Here is an 18,610-nt window from a genome sequence, read left to right as displayed (position 1 = left end):
TGGCAGTGATTGCCCTGTGATGATTGCCATGTCTGTAGTGGAGTACCTGGCCAGCAGAGGCAGGCGTATCCTCGGACTCCCTCTGAACACGAGGAGCCGTGCTGACAGGGATCGGAGGCACATTCAGGGATGTCCACTTCGCAGTAGTCACCCTGGAATCCTGTATCGCTGCAGTCACATTCATAGCTGCAGGAGACACAATGAGTGTTTATACAGAGAGATCCGACACATGTAAAGCAGCTGGCCAGAGCTTGTTTTTTCCTCTTAAGCAATATTACTAAACTGAGATCTGTAGTTTACACTGCTGCTATCTATACATGCATTTATATCATCGGGCATTAACTATTGTAATTATTGCATCTATTGTACTCAAAGGTAGAGTACAGATGTACTCAAGGACCCCATGACATCACCGTTGGGTGTGATTAAAGGCAGGGTGCAATTTGTGAAAAAAATTGATGTGGGGATGTTTTTTGATCATGCACAACCAAACAAAACATGCAAGAATGAAATCCCCCTTCCAATACCACCATGGATATAGAGCCACTCGACCAGCCATGCCAAAACACTTATTTATGAACTTCAATATCCAACGGAAAATAATCTCAGAATGAAATAGCACAACGTGGTGTCAACATGAAACACAGCGCTTTCAAGTCGGAGAGCGGAGTTCACTTCACGGCGAAAACAAAATACTTTCACCCAGGAAACGCTCATTTGTCCCTCGGGAGTGTTTTAATCCAAACCACGATCTTTTTCCTTAACTTAACAAGTCGTTTTGGTGCCTGAACTTAACTGTCATGGCCGCATGACGTTCACTTTTTCTGGCTAAACTCCACTACCACGGCCCCTGAAAGCACCATCATCTGGCGGTGCCTGTAGCCGGCTCACAGTCACCTGTTGGCTGCTGAACAACTGCTGCTGGTAGCCGGTGTCCTGGAGCTCTGTAGAGGCTAAATACAACCAGCAACTGCTGCTCAGATTTGATCCTTCTATGGCACTATAGACAGCGCTTTACTTAGTTTAAAATACTTCTGTTTTAGGTATATAATATATGGTCTATTGGTGAAGTAGCATTGATCACTTTGAGAGGGGGGATACATTTTGTCCCCACCGGGGGTAAAAAATAATTCAGCAGAGGCAGGGATATGTAAGCCAGAAAGGAGGAAATCCCACTCATGCCCCCCAGCAAAATCGCACCCTGGTTACAGGTATGACACTGCACACTTAAAACCTTCCAGCCTGCTGTTAAAGATGTGTTGCTGTTTGACTCTCTTTGAATTACGTTATTGACCGCCTTAGAACAAGGCTGTCTGATGGTTGTCACAGTGATAGTTGTATAATATAGCTCCAGTGTGTTCCTCTCATGTATTAGCATTACGTTCCAGTTCTGTAGCTATGACAAGCCCAGAAGGTATTCTGCAGCCATGAGGCTATGTTTCCAGAATCCTTCCAAACTCTTCTAGCAGTCTGGATGCTGCTGTCCGTCACTGCATGATATAATATTAGCAACTCTATTTCCTAATCCAAACAAAGATGCTAGCTGGAAAATGCCATGTCACTGTCCAAAAACTTTTCAATCTCAGTAATAAATCTCTATATTGTTGTTCCTTTTTGTACTCTTTCATATTTTCATACTCAATAAGATGTTTATTATGTCCTTTGTGTCGTATAAAAGGAGCAAGAACATATGTTGCGCGATAGGAAACAAGAAAATCAGTTTTACTGTGCAGCTGACCGAATATGTTAAAATCCAGAGTCTGAGGATTCTAGGAACACCCTCAGAACTTACTGTTGTTAAAAACCTTCTGGGTATTTGTTGGGTATATCTTTTTTTGCAGAAAAATTGAAGTAATGATAACAAACCAGAGGCACAAACTGCGCTAGGTCAAATAATAAAAGTCCCACATGCACAAGGTCCCCGGTAGATCTGCCTTTACTGTTGAAGCTCCTCCAGACAGCAGGATGTTGACTGGCCTACCTGTTCACCATGTCATGGCAGCGGGCTCCGTTCTGGCAGGGCTCACTGGCACACTCGTCCACATCCAGCTCACAGTCGATGCCATCGAAGCCGGGCAGACACTCGCATGAGTACGTGCTGATCAGGTCGTGGCAGGTGGCCCCGTTTTGGCAGGGGCCGGACTCACACTCATCAATTTCCACCTCACAGTTGACTCCTGGGGGAGGAGGGCAGAGTCCGCATCAGTCAGTAGAAATAACTGGAAGCAATGATGAAGATGGTCATATCTGGTAAAAGTTGCTATTGTTAATTGTGTTAATCCAGAGATCTTCAACAGGGGGTCTGGGACCCCTAGGGGGTCCTCAGAGTTGCTGCAGGGGGGAGCCGCCAAATTAGTGTTTGATGGTTTAAAGAAAAATTCAAATATTTCATATCAACATGAATCCAACATATTATTGGTAAAGATACATTTTTTTTATGTACACAACATTGATGATAGGCGTACTGGAGTATGGGTACGGTAGCCATTCCCAGATACAGTTGGAGCTTAAGGATTCACTGTGGCCCATTTTAACATTAAAACATGATGTATAAGTATATGAATATGTTAAAAGCTTAGTATTATATGCACCATTAAAAAGGTATGTGTAAAGGCTTTAGGCCGCCCTACACGTTATTATAGGTCCAGTTAATGCAACTGAATTTTATACAATATATGTAGTAGGGGGTCTCTGTGTTAATCAGTCCAATTTTATTAATCAACACACCATCCACACTGCTCTGCCCTGATGTCTGTATCAGTCTATTCTGGTCTGCAGATAGCTGCGGTATATGATAGTGTGACAGCAGAATGCAGCGGTGCTGATCTAACCCGGCCGCTCACAGATAACACCAAGTTCCTCTGACACAGAGCAGGCGGGTGGAGAAAGAAAGGAGTGGTAGAAAAGCAAGATGGGAGCGTGAGAGTTTATCTGAGCTGCAGATAAGATGGCTGACTAACAACATCTTAGTGTGCACTTAAAATACTCCTCGTGCCTAGTTTATCAGAACAAACAAAACACTTAAGAAATGATGGCGAGGAACAAGACGTAGGACAACAGAGCAATGCTGTGAGCGAGCAGCAAGTCTCTGCTAATGTGTTCTGTTAGGAGATGATGGTAGCACTTTCTAATAACTATCCATAATTCATCATTTATTAAGCATTAGTTACCTATTAGTTAATGGTTTGTTCATTATTATGTATTTATTGTTCATACATAATTTATCATTAGTAAAGCATTTGTTCACACAGTTCTAAATGGTTTGTTCATATTAAATAAGCCTATCTAAAAACATACGTTTGTAAGTACATAATTTATACTTAACAAATAATGAAACAACCATTTATAAATGAAATCATTTTCCCATTATAAACCAGTTGCTAACTATTACTAAATGCTTTGTTCATCATTTGTAAAGCATTGCTCCTATGTTAATTCTCATAAATAAAGCATTTGTATACACACTCATAAATGGTTTGTTCATAGTAAATAAAGCTCTCAATAATTATGTTTATAAATAGATGTTTGACACTTAGTAAGTATTGCAAAAAACATTGGTAAATTAAATAATGTTCCCTTTATAAACTATCTACAAACTATTAGTAATGTCTTTGTTTATCATTTGTAAATCATAGTTCCTACATTCATTCTAATCAGTAAAGCATTAGTAAATACAGTTAGTGAATGGTTGGTCTATAATAACTTTAAAGAGGCTAATGTTTAGTGCATTCTTTCTACTGTTACCGGTGCAGGGAGGGATAAATAAGCACGCATGTCTTAATGCCTCTAGATTACAACACTGTAGCTTAAGTTATGGGGAAATAATACAATTTCAGAGATTTTTACATGCATTTATGCAATTATATTAAGAATAGTGTTAATGTTACTAAGGTAGGTTCCATAAAACTTGAATTAGAAATGTATTTTATGTATAAAGGTTACCTGTTAATATAAATGTACTTTTGATACCTGAAAGGGATTTATATACTTTTGATACTTAAGAGAAGAAATTTAAGAACGGTTGTATAACTGAATAGAGATTTAGATATTTCAGTATGAGTTAACTGAAATATCACCTCATTTTATTTCCAGTGTAGCCTAACAACTGATGTTATTACTGAATAGTAATTGAGAGAACTGATTTGGCCTTATCTACAGGTGGAGGAGGTGGAGGTCCGGTCCAGAGAGGGATACTGGATCACATTGACTCTTCAGATCCCAGAGTCTTCCAGGGTTTAGAGATTCCCAGTTCAGTTGGCTGGGTGGCGAGCTACAGGATCCAGACTCTGAACTTAGACGTGTTGCCCTGGATTCCTTCTTCATGGTGGTAGGACCAACAGAAACCAAACTCATATGGGCCCCAACGTTGAACATCTCTGAACTCTTGTCATCAAAGAACAATTGAGCTCATAGAACTGAAAAGGGTTTCTGTTATGTGCGCACTTTATTATTTTAGTTGTTATTTTTCATACCTGTGTTTTATCTGTATATGTGTATGCCATGTTTCTGTGTATATTAATACACTTCTCAAACTTCATCCTGGTTTCCTAGTCTCTTTATTGATGTTCAATTCTCTGGCTCTTAACAATCTCGTTTTCTTCTGGTTCTGGTCCAAATTCACACTGATATCAACTAAATAACACTACTATGAGCTATTTCATAAATGTACATTCTTACTACATCGTAATAAGGTTTACAAATACTGTTTTTACTTGTGTTTCTGTTGTATCTGCTAGCCTTTACAACTCATTTATAAATGCTTTGTAAAGCATAGCAAGTCCTCACTTTAGATGGGCTCACGCCATGTAGTCAACTAATCAGTAATAACTCATGAGTTAATCATGAACTGATGTGTTGGTAAGTGCTTGTTACAGATGCGTTAACACACTAACTATCCATAGGCATATTTCTGAAGGCATGTCCAAATACAACAACACGTGTGTGTCCAGTTCTGTTAGCCTTTGCACCTCATTTATAAATGCTTTGTAAAACATAGAAAGTGCTCACTTTAGATGGGCTCACACAATATACTTAACTAACCAGCAGTAACTCATGAGTTAATCATGGATTACATTATTGGTAAGTATTTGTAACAGATGTGTTAACACCCCAGCTGTTAGTTTAGGCCTTTTTCTAAATCATAACATTTTATTTAAGACATGAACAAATGTAGGTGTATATAGTCTGTTAATCATTAACTTCCTAGTTTTAACAAACCTTATACATTCCTGAGTACCTAGTTAATAATGGTAAAATTACTTCATTTATAAATGGTTAATGCATCATTTAGGAATTATTAAAAAATAAACTGATAAACATTTTACATGAGCTTACTTATTATAGACCAACCATTCACTAACTGTATTTACTAATGCTTTACTGATTAGAATGAATGTAGGAACTATGAATTTACAAATGATAAACAAAGACATTACTAATAGTTTGTAGATAGTTTATAAAGGGAACATTATTTAATTTACCAATGTTTTTTGCAATACTTACTAAGTGTCAAACATCTATTTATAAACATAATTATTGAGAGCTTTATTTACTATGAACAAACCATTTATGAGTGTGTATACAAATGCTTTATTTATGAGAATTAACATAGGAGCAATGCTTTACAAATGATTTAGTAATAGTTAGCAACTGGTTTATAATGGGAAAATGATTTCATTTATAAATGGTTGTTTCATTATTTGTTAAGTATAAATTATGTACTTACAAACATTTTTCAAGATAGGCTTATTTTACAATGATGAACAAACCATTAACTAATAGGCTTGTTTACTATGAACAAACCATTTATAACAAATACTTTACTCATGATGAATTATGTATGAACAATTAATAAGTAATAATGAACAAACCATTAACTAATAGTTAACTAATGCTTAATAAATGATGAATTATGGATAGTTATTATAAAGTGCTACCGGAGAGGATTAATGATGACTTCTTCATTCACAGCTCCACAATAAAGCAAACACACATGCAGGAGGCTGAGCAATATGAAGTAATATTACTGTGAATCTGCAGTACCTGCAACTGTGTACATTGTGTTTTTCAGGTCTCACCATCCTTTACATGTTTTGAAAGTCTTTATGTAAGTTTCAGTGCATGAAACAAATGATCTGCACCAAGGGGGCAAATAAACTCAGTGTGATGCAACCGGACTAAATGAGGCAGGTGTGAAAGCCCCCTAAGACCCTGTAACAAAGGAGTATGTAATGACAATGCATTATGTAATAAAACATCAAAATGTAATAAAAATTCAATTTATTATGTAATAACACCCGCATTATGTAATAATCTGCTGCATTTTGTAATAAAAAACCTGAACGCAATATGTAATAAATTTCTCCGCATTTTGAATAAATTATTACATAATGCGGCAGTTCTTACAAAATGCAGGGGTTGCAATTTGAACGAAAATGTAATAATATGGTGCATTATGTAATGTAATGTACCAAAATGAATGTCTTCATTTATTTTTTATAATGTCATGTTTATTTAATAAATTCTAGCAAGACTTAAAGATAGTACATCAAAGAAAAACACACTATACTACACTATCTTTTAATTTAGGTTCCCATGTTACCCTGGCGCCATGGCGTGCGTGTGTTCGTGCGTGCGTGCGTGCGTGTGTGTACCTGCAAAACCCAGCAGGCACTCGCACTCATAGTGGTCCTTCTCATTGATGCAGGTGGCGTTGTTCTCACAGGGTCGCGAGGCGCACTCGTTGATGTCGATCTCACAGTTATAACCCTGAAACCCCGGCACACAGAAGCAGTGGAACTCTGCCACTCCTTGTATGCAGATAGCTCCGTTCTGACAGGGCTCTGACAAACACTCATTCACATCTTCCCCGCAGGTCTTCCCCTCGAACCCTGGTGCACAGCGACATTCAAAGCCCTGTGGTCTCAACACACAGGTGCCATTGTTGCTGCAGGGTTCATCGATGCAGTCAGTCACATGTGTCCTGCAGTCCCATCCTCCGTACCCAGGAGGACATCTGCAGAAGTATCCGTTCAGCTGGTCTACACACAGAGAGTGGGGCTCGGAGCACGGGTTGCTCTGACACTCGTCCACCTCCTCGGTGCAGTTATCCCCTGTGAGTCCGTCCGGGCAGATGCAGTGGTATTCTGCCGTGCCCGGGGTGCTGGTGCAGTCGTTACACGGGGCAAAGGAGCAGGCATCATAGAGCTCATCACAGTCTTTGCCCATGTATCGGACCCCCTCTCTGGCACAGAGACAGGCATAGTCATCCATGGTGTCCACACAGGTGGCTCCGTTCTGGCAGGGCGCAGACAAACATTTGTCTGAAGTGGCTGTGCACAGGATTCCTGAAACACAAGCACATGTTTGGAAGGATAAATGAATGCATGTGCAGACAGCTGTATCAGAGCTGAATGTCCTGTCACAGTCACTGCTAATGCAAACATCACATTTCCTACAGGAAATGCAACACATTGTCCCAGAAGTTAGCAGTACTGTCATGGCAGTGAACACGATCCTGTCAGTGCTGGGGTCTTCTGACATACAGACAAGCCTGGGCTGTCTGAATAAATAGAAAGCATAATAGACTTAATGTCAGGTCCGTCACAAAGTGCTTCGGGGACACTTGCAGGACGGTGGGCAGGGTCCGCTCATTAAATATATTTCCATGACAATATCTCCATTTAACAGCAACAAACAAGTGGATGACCTGAAATGACCAAGTGTGACTAAAATAGGTCACCTGCTGTTAAACCTGTTTCACTTATTCAGTCTGACATTTCCTCTAATCTGCTCTCACTTCATGAAAGAGTCCTCGCACCCAAGTTCACATGCAGATGTCCTAAATCCTGACATAGACTGTACAGCTGAAGCCCACACGTGGCCCGCTCAGTCCAGCCTTTACAAGTCACTTGGTAATGATAAAGACAGGATGTGTGCAATACTTTATGTGCGATTTATTGTTTTGACTGGCAGAGCTGGTGCTGTATTTTGTGTTTTTTGGAACTGTCAAGGCATTTATTTATTTGTGCAACTTTTGAGTCTAAAATGAATGTCCCTAGGGGCACAATAAAGTATATCATATTGTAATGTACGGTTGCAAAAAAAAACGTTCTAATGTCCACGACATTCTCTGAAGTAAAAACTGCACCAGCTACTCTTTGCTGTTTGATTGAGGATTCATATGCTAATGCTGAAAATACATTAACACACAACAAGATGGGAAATGAATGCAAAGTTTAGATGAAGTAAGAGTCAGGTCACTGGCTCTTGTCCCTACACAGTGAAGTCTCTGTAGTAGCTAGCTAGTATTCTTCTGTGTATCAAACATATTTTAAATGTTTGTGAGAACTAAGAAAGAACGATTGATATTGTATGGCGTGGCATTTCCACAGAGCTCTGAAAGCTGTTTATAAAGAGTATTATTAAGGGGTATTTTCGATGGAAGTAATTGTTTTTCATATATAATATGTGAGCTGAGCAGCGCATCGCAGCACAGACATACTTTGTATTTAATATTTGGGGAAAATACTCTCAGTATATTATGTATTTATGTTGAATCTTGGAGCATTAATCCTGGGAACTTCAGGGCTTTTTAAAGGGAAGCATGCATGTACAACAAGAGATTTCCTAATGCAACATACAGTACATCATAAACTACTACTGCGCTGGCTTCAAGTCCTGTTGTCTGGTGACCCCTGACCTTTCCTCCACAGCCATCAGCAGGCCAGAACACATTTACTGAGTGTATTCTTTCCTCCTGCTCGATGTTTTTGCCGTTCCCTGCTGTACTCCATGCACAAACCACTGTGAGTATCACCTCAAACTCTGAGCAGTCTCTACTCCGGCATCATAGCGGAAACACTGCAGCAGCACTGAGAGGCTCAGCAGAAGCTGCTACCCTCACACCACTGGGATCCTAAATGATACTTAAGACAATTTATCAATTCATGTCATTTTTCAACTGTCTACTTAATTAATACAATTATGACCCATCTACTTGGATACCCAAAATAAGTAAGCAAGTCAAATATGAATTGAGTTTCTTAGTAGTGGTCTCACATAGTCAGACCTTCCTCCACAGCGCTGCAGAGGAATGTCTGGCTAGTCCACACAGCATTCTGGTTTATTGACATTTCTTTAAACCAATCACAATCGTCTTGGGCGGTGCCAAGCGCCGGACAGAGTCACGGTGCCTCTGCTAAATAGTCTCAGGAAGGAACTTGTTTTGGTGGAACATGTGTACGTTCTAAAGTAGTTTTAGTCGTGCAACAGAAAACTCCGATTGGACAGATAGTCTAGCTAGCTGTCTGGATTTACCCTGCAGAGATCTGAGGAGCAGTTAACCATAGTCCTCACAAATCCACCAGAGGTTAGAACGCCAACACAAAGAAAGAGGAAGGGGACGGACATCCGGCCGAAATGAGAGACATCCGGCGGAATTTCCGGCAGCACCAGAACTATCCAGGAAGTGGACCGTCGTGGATATAGACTAAGTTGACAGTGATAGCAGAGTGTCAGTGGGGATCAGCCGTGGCTGGAAGCTTTGGACACCAGCTAGCATCTGTAGCGGGAACAAAGTGTTACTTTAGAGTGACAGTTAACCTGCAGAACCAGATGTCAAACACCTGCCGTCTGTGCCCAGAGGCCCACTGTCTGGCCGTGGCCTCTAGGGGCTACTACTGGGATCTTTAGACAAAGACGCCTGCAGGCACAAGTTCTCCTGTTAATGAACATTGGCCCAGCTCCACACGTTGTTCCTTCTACTAGCTCTAATTGTGTTTCTTGTCTCAGTTAGCTTGTAGCCAGAGCAGATAATGACTGTACTGTGCCCTCTCGTCTCTTGGAGCCTTTAGGGTCAGTTCTGTGTGTCGGTTCACCGAGTGGATGTGAACACTAGTTCAGTGAGGATCTGTCTCCCCTCAGCACCCAATGACATGCGGCCTCTGTGGAATTAGTCCACATTCCTTTTATTATGGCAGTCCCAACTCCCCGTCCACTACTCGCAGCCTCGCTGCCCCCGACACTTTGATCAGCGTCCTGTTCCCAAACGTTCCCTCAAGTGGAAAATATTCACAGTGAAGGGAGTTATGGAGGGGAAGCAGGGGGGCAAAGAGAGAGAATATGGAATCAGATCAACCGGTTGGGAAAAATTCACTTTTATTAGTTGTTGCAAGTAGTTTTTTCTTTCTAACCCAGAGCATGTGCAGCCCAGCAGACCTTGTTCAGCCGGTCACAAAGGATTCCAATGTTCCAGCACAGCCATGCAGCCATGCAGCCATGCAGCCATATAGCATCAGAGACATCAGAACTAGTCTCTGTATTTAATGGGAACTGTTTCTATTGAAAAGAATAAAAGAATGTTAGACTGCTCTGTATTGTTCCAGTAGACATGTGATGTTGTTAGTCTAATGTGAAGCCAGCCCTCATTAACATGAGTTATGCATATAAGATTAAGTGCATGAATACATTACAGCTAATGTCCTTTGTTTGAATGTCTCATATTACTGAATGTATAATTCTGTCTGTGGTTAAAATGAGTGGCATTATTAAAGTCTCTGAACAGACACACAGGTGTTTTCAGGTAATCTGTCTGATTGGACCAATCAGGACTGTGTGGGTGTGGTTAGACTGATTGATCGACATGTTCCTGAGTCTCCTGTAAGGGCGGGACAAATGACACCTTACCATTCTAATTGGTAGAAAAGATTTGTGACCTAATAAATTCTTCTACCTGAGCAGAGTCTAATCAGTCAGACGAAGTGTGGTGTTCAGGGGCTTTCATGTGTGGAGAACAGGTGTGATGATGCAGCTCTGGCTGATGATCCCTGATGGTCACTCTTGTTATAACAAGAAAAACATATGAGAAAACATTCTGCTTATAAGATGAAATAATCACAATAAAAGAGAAAATGTTTTAATGACGAAGCAGTGTTGGCATCCTACTGCATGCACCTCAGCCCTGTCCATAATAATCCATTGCCTCTATATGATTTAAGCTTATTGGATATACTGTGGCACTAAAGCATGTGTTAAAAGTTTAAAATATAACATACCATAAACATGCCACAGGCAGTGAGCCCCAGCACCCAACCCTCATGATTGGTCATTTTGCGTAGAAGTGATCCAATCTCGGGCAGCTGCTCTCAGCTTTACACAGGGCTTAATTTGAGCCGGAACACGGCAGAACATGTTCCGGCACCTCCGACGTTGGATCCGGAACCTTTTTTATTGGATCCGGCACCTCCTGTGTCACTATGAAAAATAAATCGCCTAAATGAAAAAAATAAATGACTGTTTGTGTAGTGTTTAATGTTGCTATCTGTCTTGTTAGTCTTTATTCCCCATGGAAGTTCAACTAAAATCTTGTGTTAGCATTTTCGATGCGTTTTGAGGTGAATTTTCAGGGTAAGACAGAGGGGGGGGGAGAGGGACGGAGGGAGGGGACGCACTTCAAGTGACACATGCGCTTGTGCTGGTTGAGATTGCTGTTAGCCTCGTTTCACTCAGGGGAAAAATGTCAAAAAGACAACAAAGTTTGCTTAAGCGTTGTTTAGTTTTTTTTAGTCAGAGAAGCTACGTAGGCAGTGTCATTTTTGTTGTTGTTCCGTTACCTCCAACCCCGCTTTTGAGTCGCCGGATCCACCCCCCCTCTGCGCTCCGAGACCTCCCACTTTACAAATTAAGCACTGGCTTTACACCATGGCCCAGCGTCGCCCTCTGGAAGCAGAAGGTTGCTGTCATTTCCAATTTTTGTTGAGGTGCGTCTTCCGTCAGTGTGAACCGTAGACACTAACGGTGTTTGAACTGTACAGATTACAGAGGACAGAAGAGCCTATGCTTTCCAGATTAGGCTCACGTCTGCTTGATGTGAGAAGAGAGCAGGATAAACACGAGCGTTGACTGAGCAGGTGATCCTTTGCTTGCTTGGTAAGAAACGTAACGTAAGTGCTGTTGGGTCAAACATTGGTGGAGTCAGGAGAGGCCTCTCACATTCTAATGAATTCAGTTGATTTCATTGATTCATCCCTGTCTTTAAAGAATCCCTTTCAGTATTTTACAGCACAGTGTTCATCTGGATATGTTCTGAATGTCACATCAGCAACTTCATATGCTCCATTTCATTGATGTTCATCAGAACGTTCGGATCATCAGGTTCACTGTCAGCTCATGTGTTAAAGATGCCTCATTCAAATATAAATTCTCACTTCCTATGATACCAGTGCGGGGGAAGTATGGTATGGTTAAGGTGAGGGAAAGACCATGGTTATGGCAAATAAACTATGTTAAAATAAGTGGCAACACTTGGTTAATATTCAGGTTTAAAAAAAAAAAGCAAACATTAATTGCCGGTCTCACACTATCTCCGGCATTGGCACTGAATGCAAAAAGTGAGATATTTAACCATGCAACATGGACCAAATTGCTATGACACCATGTTGCTCATTCAATTCTATAATATATAATAATATAATATAATATATCCTTTATTTGCCAAGTACATTTTACACATACAAGGAATGTGTCCTCTGCATTTAACCCATGCTAACTGACCAGGGTCCAGCTGCAGTTGTAATGCCGTGCCTTGGTCATGGGCAAGTCAGAGTTCCCAGCATGCATTTCTTTACGGTGGGAGAACCTGCCCTACATAGAGCGGCCCTGACCGGACCTCAGCAGTGCTAACCGACAATTCTAATGCTGCCATAAAACCAGCTACCATTCTAACAGCAACATTTAGGATTCAAATGAATTAAATTATGAAATTAAGTAAATAAAATAACCCAACCCTGAGCTCCCATAGAGGGCATGTTTGACCCCTTTCTGAACTTTGAACATGAGGTTCTATCTTTCCAAATCAGTGCAAAAAAAAAGCCTGGATTTTCTTTGACATTTCCTAAAATAATAATCACCGTCTGTGATAATAACGTCAAATTGACAGGTCTTGTATTTATTTTGATATGGGATCTAGTCTGTCACCTTGTGTCTCTCTGCTTCATTCATGCATTGCTTTTCACTGTGCACACCTTCCTCTCCACCCCCCACTTCAGTCTTCCCCCCGTCTTCCACCTGAGCAGGTCTGGCAGCCTCCCTGAACTCCAGAGCCAGTCCATGGTGTAATCCCTCCGGCCTCTTTGGGCCAATCCCCTTGCTCCTCTAATCTCCGGATGGAGGATACGTGCACAGATTACAGCTCGAGCATGTGTCCACTCTCTGTCTCCAGATTGTCTCTCACATACTCTTCTTCTTCTTCTCTCACTTTGAACTCACATTCCCCCAGCTTCCCATACTCAAACCCTCATTAAACATGGCACACATTGGAATTACACTATAACATTTCACAGTTTTATACCGTTTATTTCATCCACACTATTTTCATTTACATTCACAAAACCTCATGCAAAATGAGCTGCTTGAGGGGCTGTAGCTTTAAATGAGTCTGTGATTGTATTGCTCCTATAAACATGCTGCAGTTATTAGATATATATTTTTAATACAAATAAAGCAACATATGTAGTACTCTATACTTATACAGCTCTATACAGCCAGATTTGATCTCCAACTTGGTGTATGATTGTACTAATACGCCATAACTTCCTATAATCTTCACAACATTGTCCCATACAGCATTATGGGTAATCCACAGAATACAAACAAGGTTGATCCTGACGGTTCAGACACGTGTACCTATCAGACGTGACGCAGAGGACACGGAGCAGACACATCACACACAGCAACTCTGTCTCCTCTGGTTTCCTGTCTGCCTATCAACTGTCCAATCAGGAGCTCCAAACATCTTCTCTTGAGGTCCACAGCTCAGCACCAGAGCATTCTGTCCTTCACACACTGATTTCCTCTGTCTTTTGTCTCTGCCTCCCTCTGAGACAGAACAGCGTATCTAGTTTTCTCTCCTGTGAATGAAACAGAGTGACAGAAAGCAGAGCGTGTCCACACTCAAGTCCATGCTTCCATAAATCCAAGCACGCACGTATCTACAAACCTCAATTCCAATGAAGTTGGAACGTTGTGTAAAGCGTAAACAAAAACAGAATACAATGATTTTCAAATCCTTTTCAACCTATATTCAATTGAATACACACCAAAGACAAGATATTTAATGTTCAAACTGATAAACTTTTGTGCAAATATTCACTCCTTTTGAATTTGATGCCTGCAACACGTTCCAAAAAAGCTGGGACAGGGGCATGTTTACCTCTGTGTTACATCACCTTTCCTTTTAACAACACTCAATAAGGGTTTGGGAACTGAGTACACTAATTGTTGAAGCTTTGTAGGTGAAATTCTTTCCCATTCTTGCTTAATGTACGACTTCAGTTACTCAACAGTCCGGGGTCTCCGTTGTCACATTTTGCTTTTCATAATGCATCACACATTTTCAATGGGAGACAGGTCTGGACTGCAGGCAGGCCAGTCTAGTACCCGCACTCTTTCACTATAAAGCCACCCTATTGTAACACGTGCAGAATGTGGCTTAGCATTGTCTTGCTGAAATTAGCAGGGACATCCCTGAAAAAGACGTTGCTTGGATGGCAGCATAAGTGGCTCCAAAACCTGTATGTACCTTTCAGCATTAATGGTGCCTTCATAGATGTGCAAGTTACCCATGCCATGGGCACTAACACCCCCCCATACCATCACAGAAGCTGGCTTTTGACCTTTGCGGATGGTCTTTTCCTCTTTGGCCCGGAGGACATGACGTCCATGATTCCCAAAACCAATTTGAAATGTGGACTCGTCATACAACAGCACACTTTTGCCACTTTGCTTCAGTCCATCTCAGATGAGCTTGGGTCCAGAGAAGCCAACGGCGTTTCTGGGTGTTGTTGATATGTGGCTTTCGCTTTGCATGGTAGAGTTTTAACTTGCACTTGTAGATGTAGCAACCAAACTGTGTTGACTGACAATGGTTTTACAAAGTGTTCCTGAGCCCACGTGGTAATAACTAATACAACTAAGTAACCATTCCTGTTTTACTGTGGACCTCGGACATGGTAAAGGAATGACTGTTTCAACATGTTGTACCACCTGACCACTTGAAATGATGTTTGTTTGTCATTGCAAATAGCAGCAGTTTATCGATCCCCACCTGAATCAGGCAGTCCCTGCCTTTTTTCTGCCACCATGGCTTTAATGTTCTTTACCATGACATTCAATGGAAAGAGTCCATGGTTAGAAACAACTCCCAGAGTTCACATCATCACATCACATAGAACTTCTTCTGCCTGATGTCCCTTTGCCTTTTAAATGTTAATGGAACATAACTTTCAGAAACAAAACGTAACCTTTCTGGATATTGTGTGACCTTATTCATGTGCAGACAGATATGAATGAGATTTCACCCATGTTTGCTCTGTTTGAGTGTGCATGACTGAGGAGCACTGCCTCTGATTCAGAACCAGTCATGTGTCAAATTACAAAGACAGAGCTAGTAAAAAAGAACTGAAATAACTGTCCATTGACCATCAACACCTACAATCAACGATCTAAACTTACACCAGCGGCTAATGTTTAAGAATCCAGTTAAGAGATTTGTCTACAAAACATCTCACAGTGTCAGTAATTACAATAATGATCCCGCACTTGCTCGAGGTTTCTCAATATTGTGAAATCCACTGGAAACTAGCCAATGCCCTCATCACTGTTGTAAGTGACAAAAGACAAACGACAACCTGTCTCCATCTATTTGAGTCTCCTAATACAGTGGGAGCACACAGGAGCCCAATAAGCACCTCCCAAAAGCCCACTTATGTGCCATTCATAGAGCAGCACCTCTGAGAGCCTTGCTGACATTCCTGAGGCCTGCTCCATCACGGCTCCTCTGGACTAACCAATAAAGCACTAATATTCTTTGTGTTAGCCAATAAGCATGCTGCAAATATGTGAGCTAAAATACTTGTTTGATTTTTATATTTATGTCCTTGTAATAACTCTTTCCATCAAACCTGTTGCTTTTACAGGAAAAGTACAAACAGCACAGAATATCTTGAGATATACAATGTGATTTCCTTCAATTACAATTAGACAGACATCATCCAAAAGGAACACTTCAAACTGTCCTGGAACACAACAGTTGTCTTACTCACCCCATTTGAACATCATCATCGTCAACAGTACTGTCTTTAGATTCAGATGAATCTTCCCTAACTCCATGGTTAAACCACGGACTAAAAGGTAATATGTAGAAAAAAAGAAGTGAAAAGTCCTAAAGTAGTGACATGCGGCTGTGTGGTGGAGAAGCTCCTGGCTACGTTGCTGTTGCCCAGCGTTTAGAGGCTGGCATGCTACACACTGCCCATGCTTGGCTACTAATGAGTGCAGCAGTGAACTCCAACAGACAGTCCTCCCTGCTCTGCACTCACAGAGTGTAATCAGCCATGAGAGCAGAGAGACGACAGGAAAACATGAGCTGGATTAACACCTGCTAATAAGGATGCTCATTCTCTGAGCTCCTGGTTAAAAAGGATACTGTAAGGGAAGGCATAAATACACTATATGTTAAAAAACAAATGTATACTGTAGAACTGGTAAAAAGAACCAAGATTAAAAAAGAATGTCATTAAAGGTATAGTTATCCCATTAAAGTCGTTCATACTATGAGTAGAGTAGGGGGTCATGAGTTAAATTAGAATAATTGCAGTTGAATTGTAATTGACACTGTTAACCCTTTACTAGTCCAACCTACACAAATATCATAATTATTATAATGCAAGACTTAATTTCTTTTGAAACAAACAACAAAAATCAATTATTTTTTCAACTGAACAAACTGTCTTTTAGTTATGGGCCTTTACCAAACGATAGGAATCCATTTATCTCTATTAAAAACACTTTTTAAATTATACTTCTCTTTTTGTGGACTAGAGCAATGTTAAAATCGCCCTGAGAACATAGTACCCTGGGAACATAGGGCCCTGAGAAGATAGGATTCTGGGAACATGGGACCCTGAGAACATACGGCCCTGGGAACATAGGTCCCTAGGAACATAGAACCCTTAGACCATAGGACCCTGAGAACATAAGATGCTGGGAACATAAGAGCATGAAGACATAGGAACAACATTATAACATTATGGGAACATAGGATCCCAAGAACACGGGACCCTGAGAACATTATGGGAACATAGGATCCTGAGAACATTGGACCATGGAAACACAGGAACCTTGGAACATAAGAACCTAGGAACATAGGACCCTGGGAACATAGGACCATGAGAACATAGGACCCTAAGAAGATCATGGGAACATAGGACCCTGGGAACACAGGACCTGAGAACATAGGACCATGGTAACATAGGAACCTGGGAATATAGAACCCTGGAACATAGGACCCTGGCAACATAGGGCAGGGAGGGGCTGGCTGCCACATTTAGATGGAGCACTTTACCTAATGAATGCAGACTGAGATGACCACGTGGCTCATGTGCATATAGCAGCAAGGGAGGCTCCCCTTTTGCCATAAGGCACATGAGGTGGCAACGCATGGATTGAGTGCACTTGTACCCAGGATGGGACAGGCACACCTGAAAATGTATAGGCCTGCTCAATGGTGTATCTACGACCCATTGGTACAGCCTTGGCTTTGACAAAGGTCTAAAGGGCCTGTATGCACCTGATGTAATCTGCTAGGGCCCTGACCGGGTACAACATGGACTGAGGCTACTGGACCACCTGTCCCTTCTCAGGAGAGGAGAGTGACTTGACAGGCTGAGTCAGATGGAACCCAGACCTTAGACAGGAAAGCCTGCTTGGGGCAAAGGATTACACCCGAAACCATCCGGTAAAAACTGCAACCTTCACTGTGAACAGACAGTTCATGGAGCTTGCCTACACTTCTGGTAAAGGTTATGGCCAAGAGGAACCCAGTTTTAAGGGAGAGCCATTTCAGATCAGCAGCCACAAGGGGCCAAAAAGAGGGAGGGAGGATGTTGAAGCTACAGCTTGGTAGCCAGTTTGCAGAAAACAAGGGGTGCCTAGTCCCCCTTGCGTGTGGATGTTGGCTGCCACCAACGTGCTGTTGATTCTGACAATGATGTGATGACCTCTTAGTCTGGGCAGGACATGACGAAGTGCTAGGTGAACCGCTCACAGCTACAAAACATTGATATGCTGAGTCACTCAGAAGCTATTTCAACAGCCGCTGACCCCGCAGCCTTCGTGGACAACACCCCATCCTGTCTGGGACACATCTGTGAAGACTTACTGGTGGGAAACCACTGGTTTTAGCACACTTCCCTTTGCAATGTTAGCTGAATTCCGCCACCAGCAAAGGGCTCTTTGCCTCTGCAAGACCACCACCATGGTCTAGTGGGACTCCTGTGGACAAAAGGCCAAAACTGACCTTTGGACAGATTTCATGTAGATGAGGATTTGGGGAAGGGTAGATCCACATTAAAGTGGCATTACCACTCCGACAAATCACCCAATCACTGACATGACTGAGGATCCTGAGGCTTTTCTGCCTGTGACTGCAATGTCTGCAGTCATACAGCGGTTCAAGGTCCGGGGAGCCAGTGAAATGCCGAAAGGCAGAACCTAAGAATCAAACACCCGGCCCTTGAAGCCAAACCTGGATGGTAGCAAACCAATCACCTGC

At 41.7% G+C, this 18,610-nt stretch overlaps 1 protein-coding gene across 1 annotated transcript in view; it reads right to left on the bottom strand.

The window, feature by feature from the left end:
* crb2a (crumbs cell polarity complex component 2a) overlaps positions 1 to 16,167 on the bottom strand; it is a 29,153-nt gene extending 12,986 nt beyond the window's left edge. Inside the window, exons 1-4 of the mRNA XM_078271440.1 lie at positions 16,101 to 16,167; positions 6,654 to 7,346; positions 1,982 to 2,177; positions 47 to 186 (exon numbers count right to left, since the gene is read on the bottom strand). Of these exons, the coding sequence (XP_078127566.1) occupies positions 47 to 186; positions 1,982 to 2,177; positions 6,654 to 7,346; positions 16,101 to 16,167 (1,096 nt within the window). The remainder of the gene's footprint in view (positions 1 to 46; positions 187 to 1,981; positions 2,178 to 6,653; positions 7,347 to 16,100) is intronic.
* Between the last annotated feature and the right edge of the window lie 2,443 nt (positions 16,168 to 18,610).

Source organism: Sander vitreus, chromosome 16 (assembly GCF_031162955.1).
Source record: "Sander vitreus isolate 19-12246 chromosome 16, sanVit1, whole genome shotgun sequence".
In the NCBI taxonomy this organism is placed as follows: domain Eukaryota; kingdom Metazoa; phylum Chordata; class Actinopteri; order Perciformes; family Percidae; genus Sander; species Sander vitreus.
The sequence above is the reverse complement of the archived record's forward strand: the minus strand, read 5'-3'. Positions and strand labels throughout refer to the sequence as shown.